Genomic DNA, 18,864 nt, shown 5'->3' with positions numbered 1-18,864 from the left:
TTGGTGCAGAGGAGACGTCTTCTAATAAAGCTGCATATTATCTGGCAAAGCATTTCAAAAACAAATGCGAGGTGAGCCCTAGCGAGTTTCCTCCAGCACTTAGTGAAATTATTTGGGAAGATGCATATGGTGGTCAAATGAGGTACTCCGAGTCTGAATGGCTACAGGCATATAAAGAACAGAGATCTGGAAAGAGAAGGGCTAATTGATTGGAGTACTTTGTAAACCTTTCTTTACTGATGAAAACCTAAGTTTTTAGCAAGTCATAACATTTTGTTTATTCAGAGAAAAAATTCACGTTAATATATATATTTTTTTTTGGGTAAGTAATAACCAGAGAAACTTCTTATTTACCAAAAGCTGATCTGCTTAATTTCAAGACATTACTGACTGATCGTTCTCATAAGCTGCCACATGCTAAAAAATCACTTGAAAACAAATTTGCAACAATCATAAACTGGCCTCTGAGGTATAGGATCCGTCAGTGTTTCAGAAAAACAAAGTTACTCTCATAGCTGTTGTTGCTCTCGACATTCCATTCCTGCAAAGTGTTATCCTACATTTTATCTATCAGTGCACTAGTCTTCAGCAGATCAACTAATAATGATGGACAACTTTTCTCAGATATGCAAACCCTCAGACTTCATAATTTCTGCAGGTAAAACATATGGGTAAGAAAATAAAATGTCGACTTGAAATTGATAGTGAAATATAACACTCACCTTCTAAATTTTCGGGTTTAGCTGCGAACTTTAGACAAGCAGTTTTCAGTTGCAGGCATTGGTGTTGTTCTGCTAGGGCCAGTGTTGTTGCCACGGTATTTGTGGTTATTTCTTCACATAATTTTGCCTCACACATGAGTCTCAATCGATCAAGATCGAAGCGATCTACTGCATCTCACAGATGTTGCATGATCGTAATTGAAGTGCAAAGAAAATCTGAATCAGAAAGTTCACGTGGCTCGGGAAGTTCATCCGAGTACAAATATAACAACATGGCCTGCAACACATATATAATTTATAAGGTAGAAGGACTAGTAAATTTATACATAGAGGTAACACATATATACTATTATATTTTTGAATGTAAAGCATGCTAACAAAATAATGAATTGTCAAAAGTTCTACCTCAAAAGCAAACGGATCAAACTCTTCAATGACTATTATTTCCATATCTGGATTAGCCGTGTTTAATCAAAAAACTGAGTTCTAAATACGGGAGATCGAGCTGCAAGAATCGACTTATGAGCTCTGAAGAATTCATTGCCAACCTGAAACGTAACGTCAGAACCAATTTCAGATTCAAGCAAACCCTTGAGATTCTGAATCATATCCGATGGAGGTACAGGAATAATATCATGTTTACCATCTTGGATATTAGTTTGCGCTGTTTCAAAACGATCATGCACTACTTCTACTGTACAATGAATGCTAAGACAATCGTTCTTGAGATAACTTGACGTCTCCAACTCCGACCTCTTCATATAATGCGGAAATCCCCTGAAATTAATCCGTACGTTAAATAAATTAAAAAAGGAAGAAGTTGGGAGTGCATTATATCAGTTTGATTCTCCATCTCCACTAATTCAACCGATTCCTAAATAATTTGAAATCGCTAGTCTTTGATTCTAGTTTCTAAACAACTTAATCAAATTACCCATAAATTAAACAGCAAAGAATTCAACATAATTCAAGAACCATAGGAATCGGAAAACACGTACGTACCATGTGAATCCTTCTCCCGTAAACGTTTTTGGAGATTTAAGACGAAGACTATGAATCTCGTTTTGGGTTTGGTCCAGTAATTTAAATTCAAACAATACCCTTACTTTTTCTGCAGGGTTTACTAACTTAAGGTACACGGATATGTACTCCTTGCAAGACTCAGAAAAGCCTTCTGGATAAAATTGTATAACCCAGTCATAACCACCAACTGTGAATCTGCCACTAATTAAAGATTTACCAAATACTTTTCCCTTTGCAAGAGAATATCCTTTTATCTTAAACTCGTGACAACCTTTCACAGTCTCATAAATCCACTGCGACCCCGAACACAACGGCAATGCTGGCGGCGACAATGATATCTCGTGATTAGTAGTACTAGACCCCAAGTACTCTGAACATGGCGACAATGATATCTCGTGAGTAGTAGTACTAGAACCCAAGTACTCCGAACATGAATGTATGCATGTCTGGAAACCGAGTAATTCAAGAACCTGCGAATAAAAATGTAAGAGGAAGTAGAAGAATTTTCACTTGGTGTTGAGCAGAAAACCTTAGACCAGAAAGTTTACTTGATTGATAAATTAGAGAATGTGAGAGTCACTCGGACTTTTCTCTCTAGCAAACACTAGACAAACATACTGTTTATTTATTTTATTTTATTTGCTCGATGTCAAATATATTATATTTTGATTATGGAGGTGCATGGACATGGAATACTAGATGAACACTATATTAAATACAAATGTTGTCATCCTAAATTACCACTTAGCATTCACGCAGTTATAGTAATAAACCTAAATTTGAAGAAACTAGACTTGTTCTCCTAGAGATAAAAAAATAAGAATGATATGACTCATGCATGCGTGCAGATATCTCAGTACACTAGCACGAATACATCTACCAAACTTATAAAGAAAGCAAATATGAGGACAATAACCACGCATAGAATCATAATACTCACATTCAACAATTGAAGCTTGAACTCTAATGCTCCAGCCAAAGGACCTTGATTCACTAAAAACGGACGAACTAAAGATGCAATAACAACCACGCAATCCATAACTAAAGAGTACTTAAACTTAGTAGAATTCCTGTATCTTACTATACCAATAAATAAACCAAGAAACGCAATCAAAGCAACAGTGGGTATCGATTGGTAGAATCCTAACAATAGCGTGATAGGAGTCATCGCACATCTCAAGACCGGGAACTTGGAGAGTAAATTTAGTCGGCTTAAGAATGGGATGATGTATACGAGTACTAGCATACATATCTCTGCAACAGGAATTTTTGGAGTGTTTTCACATGATGTTGTGGCCATACAGATTGTACTCTTTGATGTAGGTGTTGATGAAGATGAGAAAGGGTTGTGTAGGGGTTTAGGTGAAAGAAATTGGTGGTTGTGTTTCTGGCCGGTGAATAGCAGGAGATTTTGGAAAGAGCAAGAAGTATTGGTTAGAGATGATTTGATATTAGCATGGACGTACGTTTTTGGTAGTGATGACAACATGTGTCTTGGTTTTATAAAAGTTTTCTGTTGATGAAAAGGATGGATTCCAGCAAGACGAACACAGGTAGAAGAAGCCATAGCGCTTGATTTGCTGCCCTAATTTTGTCTACGGTTTTTCATCTTACTTGATCATGTCCAGAGAGAGAGAGGAATTTCCTAAGGTATATCAACGGCTGAAGTAAGACTAAGACTCAAGAACAGATTAGGAATCTAATGGTGGACGATAAAGTAAATTTTTGGGAATTCGCCAGATTGCTAATTATGGTAGGCGTAACGAACTATCTATATCTATATAGTATTATATAGGTAGAGACGCATCGCATGGAGAAAAAAGAACCAAAAAAAAACAAAGAAAAAAAGTTGCGAGATGTCGAAGTTTGAAGAAGAAGATACTGTCTCGTTGTCTTCTCTTAGTGACGTTCATTCTGAAGATGATTATTTGGAACGGCATTTGGAAGAGTATTACAAACCTAATAAAAAAGGTGGCTGCTGTGATAATTGAGAATGTGAAGGTTGTGTGAAGATTCGTGAAGAGTCACGCCAGCGGAAAATCAAGAGCTTTAATATACAAGTTCCGGACAAACAACAATGGATAGCTTCATGGCTGGAAAACAATAAAGGAGGTCATGCAAGGAGGGGGAGAACCGGCTGGGCATTAAATGTGTATGGCTACTACAAGAAGAGAAAGGATGTTGGCGGATATGGAGTTATATTACGTGATCCAGGAGGAAGACCAGGAAGTGCCTATGCTTGGTCCTCTAAAGGAAGGGGGTCATACCTTTACTACCTTTTAAAGGGACTAAGAAGGGGCTTCAAACTTGCTTTAGCTCATGGAGCTCATTATGGACTAACAGTTCATTTCAACTCAACAAGACTTGTTTCAATCGTTGAGGCCATGATTCAAAGTCGAAGGTATTGTCTCCATCGTTACAAACGTCGTTATGAATTTTGTGAAAAATGTGCGGAGGAGATATTTCCTGATATCAAAAGAAGCCAATCCAAACTGTTGATTGATATTGTGAAGGATATTAGGAGGATGGGCCGCATGAAATTTGAAATTATTGTTTTAAACGCAAAGTTTTTGAATAAAGCTGCATATTATCTGGGAAAGCATTTCAAGAACAAACGGGAGGTGAAACCTAGCGAGTTTCCTCCTGCACTTAGAGAATTTATTTGGGAAGATGCATATGGTGGTCAAATGAGGTACTCCGAGTCTGAATGGCTCCAGGCATATAAAGAACAGGTCAGGCAAGAGAAGGCCTAAGTCTGTGGAGTACTTTGTAACCTTTCTGAAAAACTAAATTTTTAGCAAGTCATGACCTTTGTGAAAAAAAAAAAATTAAAATTTGCCTGCCAAGATATTATTTTCTTTGTTTCTAGACACCCTCTATCATAACCCATTCGAATTCAATGAGTTTTGGAATCAGTGTTTTTAGTCGTCTGTGAACTTTGGGAACCCAAAGTACTAATAAATGGCACTTTTCATTCTTAATGAGTGAATTAGAAGCAATAAAAATACTTTGAATTCTAAGGCTGAATTCTATGAACCCTGATATCTATTTAAAGGGGTAGTTAACAACTCATTTTCTTCATTCTTCTTAATTCTTACTACTACTACTTTAGCAAAATGAGTTCGAATGAAAACTCTCCAACTGTGAATCTAGATGTGATGTTCGATGCAGAGATAGAGGGTCTTATGCAAGTACCATCAGAATTTGAGTTCTTGCAACTTCAAGAAAAAGTTGTTGACGTTGAGAAATGCATGAATGAAAAAGTTGAACAGCTGCAACTTGCAATGGAGAATTTGAAACTCGAAATGGAATCCCTGAAAGAAAAATTCATTGTTGGTGAATCCGGTGATGGTGGTACTGACAGAGAAAAACAACAGGAAAAAAAGGAAGATGGAGAGAATGAACTTGGTGCAATGGCGCCCTTGAAAAAAGCCCCAGCCATGAAGAAAACTGGTGGAATGGCTCGTTCTGAAACTCAAGAACTTCGCAGGAGTGCAAGGGACAGGAAGAAGCCTGATATTTATCTTGGTCATTGATTTGAAGCTGTCGAGTCTAATGCTTACGTTTGTTCTGAGTAAGTCTTGTTGTGAAGTTTGAAAGTCAGATTGTCTAGTTGTTTTACTTAAGTTTTTTAAGTTATCTTAGTTTGTGGATTTGAAGGAGTTGGTTGTCTAATGATGCAACAAGGGTTAATTTTTGTGGATTACTTTGTAAACCCTTTTTTATGAATGAAAAATGCAAAATGAATCAATTCCATATTCCCTCTTCAAGAATCAAATTTCTAAGACCTGTCTAGCTAATTTCATAAGAAACCTGTACGCTATAAATATTCTAATTTCAATATGTTTTCCAAATAGCAGCTCTGCGAAGAGTTTATTTAAGATTTCTACTTGGAAAATTTTCCCAGTTTTTTTAAACTACAACCAGAAAAGATAATGCAAGAAAAGATAATCCATCTCCTATGAGTTGCATGGGATGAGTAATTCTTAAGTAGAAACTAATCTAGTCAAAGGAAACTGAGAGAAGCTGAAATAAAATGCATCCGTCTGCAATCCATCTCTTAACCTTAGATGCCCATTTTCCAAGACATAGAAAATTTCTTCCCAAGAGGCAATTCCAATCCCTTAACTTCTACCATCATACCCTTCTTCTTGGTATCTCCTTCTAACTTCTCCAAGTGATAAAGATCTGAAGCAGAGAATTCAGCGCTTGACATATCCGAAACAGGCATTCCATCAATGTCCACTGCAAGTGATTCTCCAATTCCATCTAATCCTAATACAGTTACCTTCTCTATGGTCCATCCTTTCTGTAATGCATACTTACCCTCTTGAACATCAGACCAAACTTTCACTGTTTTCTCATTTAAGGTAGCATAGAAATCAATATATGTCGAGTACCCATTTCCAAGTTTCATTTCAGGAAGTTCATCATCATCAAGATAAAGCTTCCCTCTAGCGTCTCCCTTAGAAGCACCTGACGGAAAAGTAACTACGAGGCTGAAAGGCGTGGTTCTTGCCTCTTTAGAAGTCAATCCACCCTGCTGCATTGGAAGTATAGTGTTCTGATAAACATGCACGTTGATTACATGCAAAGGTGCATCCAAGGTTGCATACTGTCCTCTACCTATAACTGTTTGTGTCATATCGAAGAGATTGTACCAAGTACCTGGGGGAAACAGAGCTTTTACCTTTGTGGCCTTTTTCCTAAGTACAGGTGATACCATCACACTACTCCCTAGCAAGAATTGAGTACTGAGCCCATAACTTTCAGTAAAATTTGGGAACGAGAAGAAAACTGGCCTTGCGATAGGCGCACCACTGATGTGAGCCTCGTAGTTCAATGTGTAGAGATAAGGAAGGAGCTTGTACCGCATACCAAGTGCATTTCTTGCCGACTTTGCAACAGAATCCCAAACATAGAGCTCTTGGCTGGGGGAATAAAAGTTTGCGTGATCTCTTGAGAAAGGGTAGAATGCACCGAGCTCGATCCAACGGTTACAAAGCTCTTCAGTCGGGGCAGGATAAAATCCACAGATATCTGAACCAACCATAGGAACTCCAAATATACCAAAATTCAGCATTGTAGAGATTGAATACTTCAGATTCTCCCAAGTACCTTTGTTATCACCTGTCCAATGTGCTGCATAGTGTCCTGAACCAACGAAAGTTGACCGCGTTAATATAAATGGCCTCTTCTCTTCAAGTGACATAAAGGCTTTGTGAGTTGCAATGGTGTGAGAGAAACCATAGAGACTGTGAGCATCGTATTCCAAGACACCATTGTAGTGTGTAGCACTTGTAGCTATAGTTTTAAACCCCAAAGCAGCGTGTACACCTGAAACATTGATCTTGTAAGGAGGATCATCCCATCGAGTTGTTGTTATATTCGTACAATCCAAGCAACACTCCCATCCTGGGTCTCCTGGGCATGGTCTATTCTTCACTATTTTGCATTTACCAGAGCAGAAATTTGATGGCTCATTCATATCGATCCAAAGACCATCAATGGGTACAAGCTCACGGAAACGCCTGATCTCATCAGTCCACCACGAAACGGTTTTAGGATTAAGGAAATCTGGGAAGTATACAGGTCCAGGCCAGACTTGAGCTAGGAAGGGTTCACCTTCATATTTAATGAAAACATCATCTGCCATTCCACGTTTGAATACACCATACGATTCATTAACACCGATTCCAGGGTCAGTGAGAACAATGTATTTCATGCCACGTGAATGAACTTTTTCAAGGAAGGACAAAAGCTTTGGACGAGGAAAGTTGACGGGATCAAGAGTGAAGTCCTTTGCTGCATCCATGTGGTCATCATCGTTCCAAATGACATCAAGAGGGATTTTGGCTTTTCTGTAATTCTCAACAACTGCTTCAGTGACTGATACGTTCTTATAACCCCATCTGCATTGATGGAATCCTGTAAAAGGAAAGAGCAATACTCATCAATGTGTACCACATTCATTTCTAAAACATTAATATTTAAACAAATTAAGCTCTAAGGTGTGAACTTTTCGAATATTGTGAAGTTCTAACAACTTGTTGGACCATTTACTCAGTTATCAGGTATTCTAAGAAAGCAACTATTAGGAAGTGTAAAAACTTTCAGTTGACAAAAACAGCAATATCAAAAAGAAAGCTCAAAATAGCAATTTCAAGCACGTGTCTCCACCAGTTCGAATACTGAATGGATGTTACACATTGAATGTTTCTGAATTGTGACCAACATACTAGAGTAAACTCATTCCTAAAACTGCAATCAATTTGGGGTTTGATTCCTTCAGAATTAGGGATTAAGGGGTTTGTTCATTTCGTGTAATTGCCCAGTACTGGTTCTAGTTAAATGGCCACTCTTCTACCCCTTGATGAACCAGCAGCTTCACTCCTAACTATCTCATAGAGGAAATGTATTTGTACCAACTACTACAAAATCTTTAGTAAGCTTAAATTATGGGTTTATGATCTCGTCTGAAAACGGTTTTATGATCGGCAGTCTATGGGTTCTAAATTATGCAGGTGCTTATCTATATAAGAAGTTTTGTTTGGGATCCTCAAAAATACAGGGGAACTGTTTTCACATGACACGGAAAGTAAAAAAACATTGTGTAAAAAATTTCAAACCTGAAGGTTTGTCTCCTGATTCCTGAACCTATGGACCCGTCACAAATTGTTACTTATACGGAGAGCTTAAATTTTATTCGTGATACAGTTACCATGAATTGATGTTAAAGAGTAAAAAGAGAGAATAACATTGTCATTTTTCTTCAACATGCATCTAGGCTCTAGCATAACTAACAAAACTCTATAGAAAAGTAAATTTTAAAAGGTAGTATCTCTTAAAGTCTTAGAATAAAATAATTTTTTTGTGTGGGTGCATCTTTTTTGTGTGATTATGGTGGATAATAGTCACAGTACTTCTTGGGACCAACCATCGCAGTCAGGACCAGAAGTATAGAGCATGCGGAACCCCGAAGCTACATGCCAAACACAGCCAGGGATAAACGGCTGGAGTCTTCTTTTCTTGAAGAAGAAAAGAACTAGTAGAGTGGTACAAATTAAATGGACCAAGCTCTGACCAAATTCCTTTCACAATTTTAATGAGTCTGAAAAAAAAAAAATGTTGCTTCCATTTTCTTTCTTCTTTCTTTTTTTGCTAAACAGCATGCCCATTGATTTAGATGCAAGCGACAAACTCAAAGCTTGGAACTAAAAACTCTTATCTTGTATCAAGATAACAACAGTCTAAGTCAGGTTCAGTAGTGCCAAACCTGAAAAATTGGGTTTCCAAGGAAAACAAAAACATTTTCTTGCGAATCAGCAAGACCAAGCAAAAGGAAAACCACCAATCTATTTCAGTATAAAAGTGTACCACCGGTTTCAAACAAAATCCATCATCTTAAGTTCAGTGTGTTTAAGTCCACCTTCCATAATTTAATAAAGACAACTTTAGTGATCCAACTTAATCTGCTTACGTACACTACTCTCTTTTATTGCATCTGTCTTTAAAGCCTTTCATAATATCAGTCAATAAAGTCTAGGACAAGCAATCTTACTTCCTCTAGTGAAATTGATTCTGGAATCAACACAAAAAAAAACCTATCTGTGGATTATGCTTCTTAATTGAATGTTGCATCTTTACTTACTAAGACTAAGAGTAAGAAGCATTTATTTTTATCTCAAGTACGAAATGTTTTCGCAAGTAAATTAAGAAGTCAAAAAGTAACTTCTTTACTTTTAGAAGCATTTAGATGGTTTGGATACCAGAATCAAAAGCACTCCTGCATCTCTAGAAGCAAAAAACCAATCTCAAAAGTCAGAAGCAAAAACATTTATCATTGTAAAATCAACTTTTTACTTATACAAGTCATTTTAATATTGTGTCCCCAAACTAACTTTTGACTTTTTTGCTTTTAGAAGTCGAAAAGCAACTTCTTAAGTGGTATCCAAACGCCGTGTGTTTGGATACACCTTAAGAAGTAACTTTTTAACTTTTAGAAGCAAAAAAGTCAAAAGTTAGGTTGGGAATAAAATTTGAGAATGAAAGACAAAAAGTTAACTTTGGAGCAATGTTCTTTTACTTCCGACTTCTGAGATTGATTTCTGCTTCTAAAGAAGCAGAAGCACTTTTACTATTGATATCCAAACACCCTCTAATCTAATTTCTAGCTTTTCGAAAAGTAACTTTCTAATGTGTTTTAAACACCCTATTAGCCACGGAGCATGGCATGATACTGTAATCAGACGAGTAAAGGATCCTACCTATCTTCATAGATGCACGCAATTTAGTCAGTATTGAGTGACAGAACAAAGAAAAAAATCCTACTCTTAGATTGTATACAGTGGGATTTCACATGATTATAAGAACAGTTTTCAAGGTTTATAGTAAAAATTGGGCCAAAAACAGGGACGGGCTATAGCCTGGGTTAGCCCCATGGTCCATGGAAGTACTACAAAATGTTTACTAACCTTAAAGTGCATGCATAAGTCATGGTATAACATAACCAAGGAGGTCACGTTTTTATGGTCAGATTATGCGATGTACTATCTTTATCTGGTACTACTACTACTTCAGGTACTTTATCTAGATAAGAAGTTTCACAAGGGAAGTGTTTTCTTATTACCCAGGAAGTAAAATATGTGTAACAGATTTCAAACCGGAAGGTTTGGAAGACCCATCACAAATCATTACTCATATGGAGAGCTTAAGCTTTATGCGTGATATAATTACCATGAATTGATGCTAAAGAGCAAAAAGCGAGAATAACATTGTTCAGGACAAGTAATTTTCCTAACACATTGTAAATGAATGTTTGTAAATTACTTTTGTAAGTAAAACCTGACTACTTGATGGTAATTATATCACGAATAACTCTGTCATGTCTGTAACATATATCTAGCTCCAGAATGACAAACAAACGTTCTTTAGCAAAATAAATCTTAAAAGGTAGTATCTCTTAAAGTCTTGGGATAAAATAACTTTTATAGTGTCGGTGCATCTTTTTTGTGTGATTATATGGATGGATATTACTGCTTGGGACCAACGATCGCAGTCAGGACCAGCAGTATAGAGAGCATGATGCTAAACACGAAAAGGGACCAGTAAAGAAGCTTAAATGTTGACCTTCGCAGATATAGTGGTTTGACCAAATTCCTTTTACAATTCAACGAAACCAAAAAGAAAAATGTTGCTTCCAATTTCTTTTTAACTAAATAGGTCCTATTGATTAGATGCAAGCAACAAATGCAAAGTTGGGAACTAAAAGAAGTCACTGCTTATGTTGTAGTCAGGTTCAGTAGTGCCAAACCTGCTTACATATACTATAAACAAAAATTGGGTTTCCAAGGAAAACAAAACATTTTTCTTTTCTTGAGAATAAGCAAACAAAAGGAAAACCACCGATATGTTTTTCAGTATAAAAGTGAACCACCCATTTTCAACAAACTCCATCATCTTGCATTAATGAAAATTCGGTGTGTTTTGGTCCACCCTCCATAATAATAATTTAGTAAAGACAACTTTAGTGATCCAATTTAATCTGTCTACGTACTCTCTTTCATTGCATCTGTCTTCAAGCCTTTGGTAATATCAGTCAATAAAGTCTAGGACAAGCAATATCTTACTCCCTTTAGTGAAAAAGGAAAAAAGGTAGCTGTGGATTGTGCTTCCTTTATTAAATGTTGAAAACATTTATTCCTTTATTTAGGAGTAAAAAAGTGTTTTCGCAATTAAAATCAACAAGTCGAAAAATAATTTCTTTAACCTCAGAGGCTAGAAGGCGTAACGAAAAATTTATAATCCGAATAAAGCAATTTCTGACTTTTTTGAAGCAGAAGTGAATCTTAGAAATTAGAAGTAAAACATTTTCCTTCCTAAAATTAATTTTTTTAAGCAAAAAAAATCATCTTGATGTTTTATACCCAAACTAATTTTTGACTTTTTTACTTTTAGAAATCGAAAAGTAAATAATTTTTGAATTTCTAAAACACTAAAATCAAAAGCTAAGTTGGGAATAAAAATTCTATAATAACTTTTACAAAATTCAAAATTAATTTTCACGAAGCAATGTTGGTTTTGCTGGACTCATAAGTCATTTCTACTTTTACAAAAACACAAGAGCAGCAGAAGCATCCCTCCAATCTAATTTGAGCTTTTCGACTTTTAAAAATGGAAAAATAACCTCTGAGATGCTTTAAAAACCCTATTAGCCATGGAGTATGGCATGCTATTATTGTATAGTGACTAATCAGACAACTAGAGGTTCCTATCTTATCTTCATTAGATGCACACAACTTAGCAATTCAGTCAGTATTAAGTGACACAACAAAGACAAAAATCCTACTTTGAGACTACACTGGGATATCCACAGGATTATATAAGAACAGATTTCAAGGATTATAGTAAAAAAATATGATCACGGGTTAAAAGAAAACAGTGAAAGAAGAGACATACCAAGAGCCCAGTAGGGCATAGGTGCAGGTCTACCGACCAACTGAGTGTACTGATCCACAACAGAAAGCGGAGAAGCCCCTCCAGCAAAGAAGTAAAAATCCAAAACCCCACCAATAATTTTATAAGTCAAAGAATTTCCTCTGTAAATAACATCCATTCCATTACTGTTCAGCAACAGAACACCATGTGAAGTAACTTGACCACCAACGTTTCTAAGATCCATATAAACAGGATGAGACCCATATAAATCCATGTTAAGATTGATTGCAGACTGATCAGCTGTGTAGATTGTGTATGGATCGTTTGGGTGGAGTTTGATTCCATGGGGTTGTGTGTTTTCGCCAAGACCGTATAGGGATGCATCTTTTGGTAACTTTGTTGAGATTTCAATGTATTGATCTTTGAATACTAAGTTACTGAATGGGTCTGAGTTTTCTGAGGTTGAATCGAAAAGGGTTTCTCCGTTTGATTTCCTTTTTACTGCAAAACTAAATGGGTTTGATTTATAACTGAAAACAAGTTCACTTCCAGCTGATGATTTTTCAGATAGAAATGGAATTTCCCCTGTTTCTCCAGCAACACTTTTGTGTAATGCTGATTTTGGTGGTTTTTCTCTTGGGAGTAAGTCGTATGGAACTTCCCATCTCTGTTTTTCTGCATCTGTGATGTGAACTCTTAATCGATCTTCAGTTTCATGCCTGTGAATAAAACAGAAAAATCCAATTTGGTTAGTTATATATACTACTACCGTAAATATATAAACTACAAAAATGATTAAAAAGGGAAGTAGAGAAACAGAGTGTGTATATTACTTGACAAAGAGTTGCAAATGTGGGATATCAGGACCGTAAATGTTGGTTTTCTTGTTGAGATGTAAGTGACCAATGAGACCTCCATTTGGAGCTTCTTCAATGGAGATAAGACTGTAGCCTTGACTGATTTTTGAAGTACTAGTAGTAGTTTTAGTGGATGAAACAAGTGCAATATTAAGAATGAAAAGAAACAGAAGTATTGTAGGAGGCCATGGAGATTTAGAAGAAGAACCAGAGAAGAACATCATCTTCTTCTTCTTGTTCAGAAAACAGAGTGAGTGAGTAAATCAACTTGAACTACAGTAGTGGTAGTAACTGTAGAGGTTGGGATTGTTGCAGGGGATATAAAGGCTCGAGAATGGGACAAGATAAAGAAGAACACGTGAAGATCGAGAATGGGTAGTACTGTCTTTCACATGTGAAGAGGAAAATGGGACAACGTAAGGAAAATGATGGTTCCTGGGTCCTACCAAATTCAAATATTTTTGAATGGAAAATCAATCTGCTGTAGATTTAAATCAGGGCTGAATTGGGGGCCTGGAAAATAGTTGGGCCCCTTAGCTACAGGATAAGAAAATGCCATGAAATAGAAATCAGGGATTATCCCCCAACTTTTTTAAAATGGCTAAACTACCCCGAATCATTAGTGGTAATTAAGTTAATTAATTGTTAATTAGTTTAGTTAGATTAAAATCAGATTTAGGGATAAAATTTTGATAAAAGAAAAATTGTGTTTTTGTGTTATGGAGAGGAAGAAGTTGAGTTTTTGGGGGAAAATTTAGGGTTATTTGAAATGAGTGATTCCAGTGGAGGAATCCTATTGCTCAAAATGAAGGAATCATTCCTCAAAATGAAGAACCTGAAGCTCAAAACAATCAGGTAAACTTCCTATACTCTTCAAATTGTCTGAATGATGCTCCAAGTGGTCGATTTATGTACACTATGCAACTACTCAGAGTGAGGGTCGTTAAGTCGAGAGGGTAATAAACGAACGACAACCTTTGACGACTCAAACCTGCAAAAGTTGCAGATTATGAAAAACCGTCTACCAAGTGTGATATAATTGACGACTCCAGCTAGTTAGGTCACATAGAGTCGTTAACTTAATATGTTTAGAACCCAACGACTCTAAAACTTTTTACTCTCTGAAGATGTTACTCTTAGGATCGTTAATTTGGCATTTCTATATAGTGACGAATCCAGTGAGCCATTTCATAGATTAACGGGAGTCGTCATTCCCCACATGTATAAACGGTTTCATATAGGGTCGTCATTCCTATATACTGAACGACTGTGTTTTTACGTTTTTGTATGTAAAGTGATGACATTTCATTTCATTTCACCACGTGCATATGGACGCAACACCTGGTAGATGTTCACCATGTTACTTTGACCTTTTTCTTCCATTAAAAAGAGAATTCTAATTCCTCATTATGGCCTAACCCGGCCAGACCTAATCGCCATTTGGATAACCAAAATATTATTTGTGCATGTGTATTAATAGCATGTCTAATGATGACACTATAACATCAAAACTGGTGGATTGTTTAGCAAAGCCTAATGCCCAACGCAAAACAAATCACACGGGAGCGTAGTTCAACCATATTTAAAATCAAAAGTTCGGTACACGGTTCAGATTAATAATGAATTCCCGGTTGTAACAACAATAATTTCTATTTGCTGTCGGACAACGCTATTGCTATAGGGCATTTTCACAGGAAACCATCAGCTTGTTTTCCCGCGTCCCTGACCCATTAGTAAATCCTAGAATCTTCATGGCATCAGTTCCTTGGATCATTTTTAAGATCAAGGTGAATGCCACAGTATCTATAGCAATTAGATGTAGGGATTGACTAAGCAAACTAACTACAACTATAAGGTGAGTGCCACAGTTCAGATTCATCAAGTTGAAATGTCATCACTTTGCATACAAAAACGTAAAATCATATAGAGTCGTTAGTTTCATAAAGGGGTCGTCAAACAAAGAATCGTTAATGCTTTAGAAATATATTGACGATCATATCACTATTTGGGACAGAGAGGTGGTTCTGTATAAGACAGAGTCGTTCGTATTTAAAAAGGATCGTCGAGAAGAATCGTTAACGATTTAGAAATTCCTTGAAGACACTATTCTAGGGCAGAAAACCAGGTTTAGGGTCGTTATCTTCTACACCCTAATGGTTAACGATTTTTCATCAATTCAACATGCATATCAAAAATCGTTAAGCAATACAAAACCGTGGTTAACGACCCTGAAACTGTAACTGCAATTTTGCAGTTGAAAACCTAATTTTCCAATCAACAAATCAAATTAAAACGCAAACCCAACTTAGATTATGGGGTTTTAGTTCACCAACTACGATGAATCAGTGAGAATTTTTTTTTCTCAGAAGTCGTTAATGGAATGGGAGACAGTGGGAGGGAGGGAGGGAGCGGAGGAGATGAAGAATGGGAGGAGAAGAAGCTTTGATTGAAATGAAGATTGAGGACCTAGGTTAGTGGTTAATGAGATTTTTAGGATAGTTATTAGAGAAGGCTAAATTGATATTTTCACCAACATTTTGGAAGCCCTCTATCTTTTATGGGGTGGGTATAAATTGGGTGAGGCCCCTAATTATTTTCCATGGCCCCCAATTAAGCCATGATTTAAATTTCTAGAGAGAACTGAGATAAGACCCCTGCATTATATGTCGGTTAATTCATTTTTAAGGCTGAGTGTAGTGGAGTGATTGAAGGGGATGATAGCGACATCTGGTAGTGGCTGAAGGTCTAATGCAAAACTCAATTTTTTCTCTCTACTCAAAAGCAGGGAAGGTTAGCGGGGATTTCAAACTGAGCGAGGAGTGTGACATCGCCAAAAAAAGATGAAAAGCGAGGACGCTGACTTCGCTTTCTCAAAGATCAGCGACTACTCCATCCTCACTTTTGAGCGACGTCTGTGACCTCGCTCGATAAATTTGAGAGACTCCTAGCTCGTCGCCATTTTTCAAAAATTTGTTTGACCTTTTCAGTCTTACACCCTTGTTACACTCTTCTACACAGTTTACACTATTTCTATCTAATTTGTGATGTCCTCATTATCGTTGAATGTGTAGTCTAGAATTAATGGGATCAATGTGACCGAGCTTAACCCTAACGTACATGTTTTTTTATTAATTTTAGAGAGCGAGACTAGTGGTAGATTATCAATAGATAATAAAATTGTAAGCGTAGTTCATTCTGTAACATATTAAATCTTCTTCGTTAGTAGCAAACACATTTTTTGGACACAACGTGAAACGTGGAGTGTTATGTTTAGTGGACTCAAACATAATTTAACTTACTTCATTAATTTCAAACTAAAATACATGATAGTAAATTGAGACAATATAACTCTTATTAGGTCACTGTCGTAGGCACCTCGGATGCACTTAGCACGTGCAACAAGCCTTTAAATCTCCAGGTGTCCCTGTCGGTTGTGTGTCTCGGGATAGTTTACTACAGGTTTACCAACAAAACCTTCACTCCACATTGTGTACGATTTCATCAACGCCTAAACAACCTTGTTGGATTGTAGTCATCCATTTCCTCCTTCATAAGGAGGTAGCATTCATAAAACCTGAAATTGCATCCATGCCTTTCACGAAAATATGCTTTCGCCATTGTTTCCTATACGCAGTAAAAAAAATACACTCTAATTAGTATATGTGATTTTATTATTTTTAAAATAAAAACCTATTTTAAAATTATAATTACTTACGATCGTCATTTCCGCGTTAAGGAATGCCGGTGGCAAATCCCTAAATAGCGTAGCTTGGATGATAACATACGTTTTCACATCTCTTTTTATACTACCAACTCTGTATCTTAAATCTTGCTTTGATCTATGGTTTGGATTCGGAAAGTTTTCTTGAAAACGAGAATACACCTGCTCCCAGAAGTTTCGGTGCGGTACTAAAGGATCAACTGCAACTGGAGCTCTCATTAGACTAATCCATGCAGCTATGATTATTGTATCTTCTTCAACGGTGAAGTTAACATTCATATTGGATGAATAAAATGTTTACGGTTTGGTTGTGCAATCAATATCAATACCCGAGACTCTATTTATAGGAAAAAATAAAGGATGTGTGGTCCCTTCGTTGCAGTGATTGTTCACAGATGTGTGCTCCCTCCCTTGCTGTCACTCGTCAGGATGTGTAATCTCAACCATATGGGACTTATGTTTTTAAATTCCAAAATATCACAAATACAACTTCGAATAGGCCATATCATTAATCTCATAACTTTTGTGTAGGACGTGACAATTCTATGTCAATAGGTCGAAACAGTGTTGGTAATAATATTGATGATGTCTGAATAACGAGGGAAGGGATACACTAGAAGATTATAATGGTACAAAACCGAAAGGAAATAAATAGTTTTATTTATATTAATAATACATGAACAAATAACAAAACTATGTCCTTGTCGCTGGACCCGTGGTTGCACTTAGCCCGTGCAACAAGCCTTTAAACCCCCAGGCGACCCTGGTGGACAAGTTTAGTCTCGTGAGGGTTAACGTAGAGGCGCACCCACAAAACCGATTTATTTGATGCTGTCATCCTTAATGACAGGCTAACAATTGGGGTCCATATAAGAAAAGTGATGCCTAAAAATGAGGTAGCAATTATGATACATAAATGTCTTTCCCTTATGTTGGAGGTATAACTGCCGCGTATTTGAATCCTACAATAGAAAAACAGATATAAGGTTGGTGTATATATGAAAAATTCACATTTATATAATGTATACGTATTTAGATTATATAACTTACCATCATATCTTGAGACCACCCTTCGGGGACATTGCGATATATCGGTACCTGCAGTGCAACAAAGACATTCACCTTCTTCTTTATGGTGAAGACCCGAGACTTTAATGATTTCCATGTTCGTCGGTTGTCATTGCCAAAAATTTCGGTAAACAATTCAGCAACATTGATCCAAAACTCCTTTGATTTTTCATACATTAATATGTCTAGATCATTCGAAACAGCGCAGTAAGCCCGTGTTAAAGCTTCGTCTTCTTGTGAAGTGTACTGGATTACTATGCTATGCAGATATAATTTGAAAAAATATCACAAAATGAAACTCAAAGGATAAAGGTTATAACGCAATGAAAATATAAAACTAAAAAAAAGCAATTGTGCATATTTATAAGTTCATTTTAACACATCCATTAACAGTAAACGCCTTTTACTTTTTCCTAGAGTCGGGTGTTCATAATGGGTCTGATAGAGTCTATCTATAGGTAATGATAAACAGAAAGGGTAACAATAGATGACCTAACAATATTTGAAAGAGTATCTTCACTGTTTACAAATGACCCCTTATTTTCACCGACGTCCCAAACTTTTCTTAGACGCTCATCGTTGTTCACAAACGGCCCTTTTGTATTTCGCTTGCATTATAAAAACGTCGGTGTGGTTACCCAACAATATCCAAAAAATATCTTACCTCTCTTTGAAATACCCCCGAGTACAAAAAAATTATACCTCAACAATAAGTTCTAATCGCAAGGGAAAACAAATAGTTTGTGTGGAAGCCGGAGAGATTTGTCCGTTATGTTACAAGGATAATCATACCTTTCTTGAATTCCCATGGATCTACTCAAAGTGTCCACAAAAAGATTGTACTAGCATTAAGATGGTAAAGGAGTCGCCGAGGGATAAGATACATTATTTGAGGTGCATGTACGAAAACTGTTCTGAAGAACCGCAATTGTTGTCGGATGCAATAAAAGCTAAGGAAGATGAAGAGATGAATGAACTCTGCAAGAACTTGCAAAAAAAAAAAGGAAATTTAAGATTGAGAACCAAAAAATTTCTC

At 36.6% G+C, this 18,864-nt stretch overlaps 1 protein-coding gene and 1 pseudogene across 1 annotated transcript; both read right to left on the bottom strand.

Moving 5' to 3' along the window:
• Positions 1–556: 556 nt before the first annotated feature.
• Positions 557–1,468, bottom strand: LOC113311826 (annotated as a pseudogene).
• Positions 1,469–5,561: 4,093 nt separating this feature from the next.
• On the bottom strand, positions 5,562–13,349 carry LOC113308178 (alpha-xylosidase 1-like). The gene is made up of 3 exons (XM_026556655.1): positions 13,016–13,349; positions 12,204–12,901; positions 5,562–7,673 (listed from the first exon to the last, which is right to left on the bottom strand). The coding sequence occupies exons 1-3, from the start codon at positions 13,261–13,263 to the stop codon at positions 5,812–5,814; spliced, it is 2,808 nt and encodes a 935-aa protein (XP_026412440.1). The 5' UTR covers positions 13,264–13,349; the 3' UTR covers positions 5,562–5,811.
• Positions 13,350–18,864: the final 5,515 nt, after the last annotated feature.

Source organism: Papaver somniferum, chromosome 9 (genome assembly GCF_003573695.1).
Source record: "Papaver somniferum cultivar HN1 chromosome 9, ASM357369v1, whole genome shotgun sequence".
Taxonomy (NCBI): Eukaryota; Viridiplantae; Streptophyta; class Magnoliopsida; order Ranunculales; family Papaveraceae; genus Papaver; species Papaver somniferum.
Note: the sequence above shows the minus strand (reverse complement) of the source record. Positions and strands in the feature narration are given on the sequence as shown.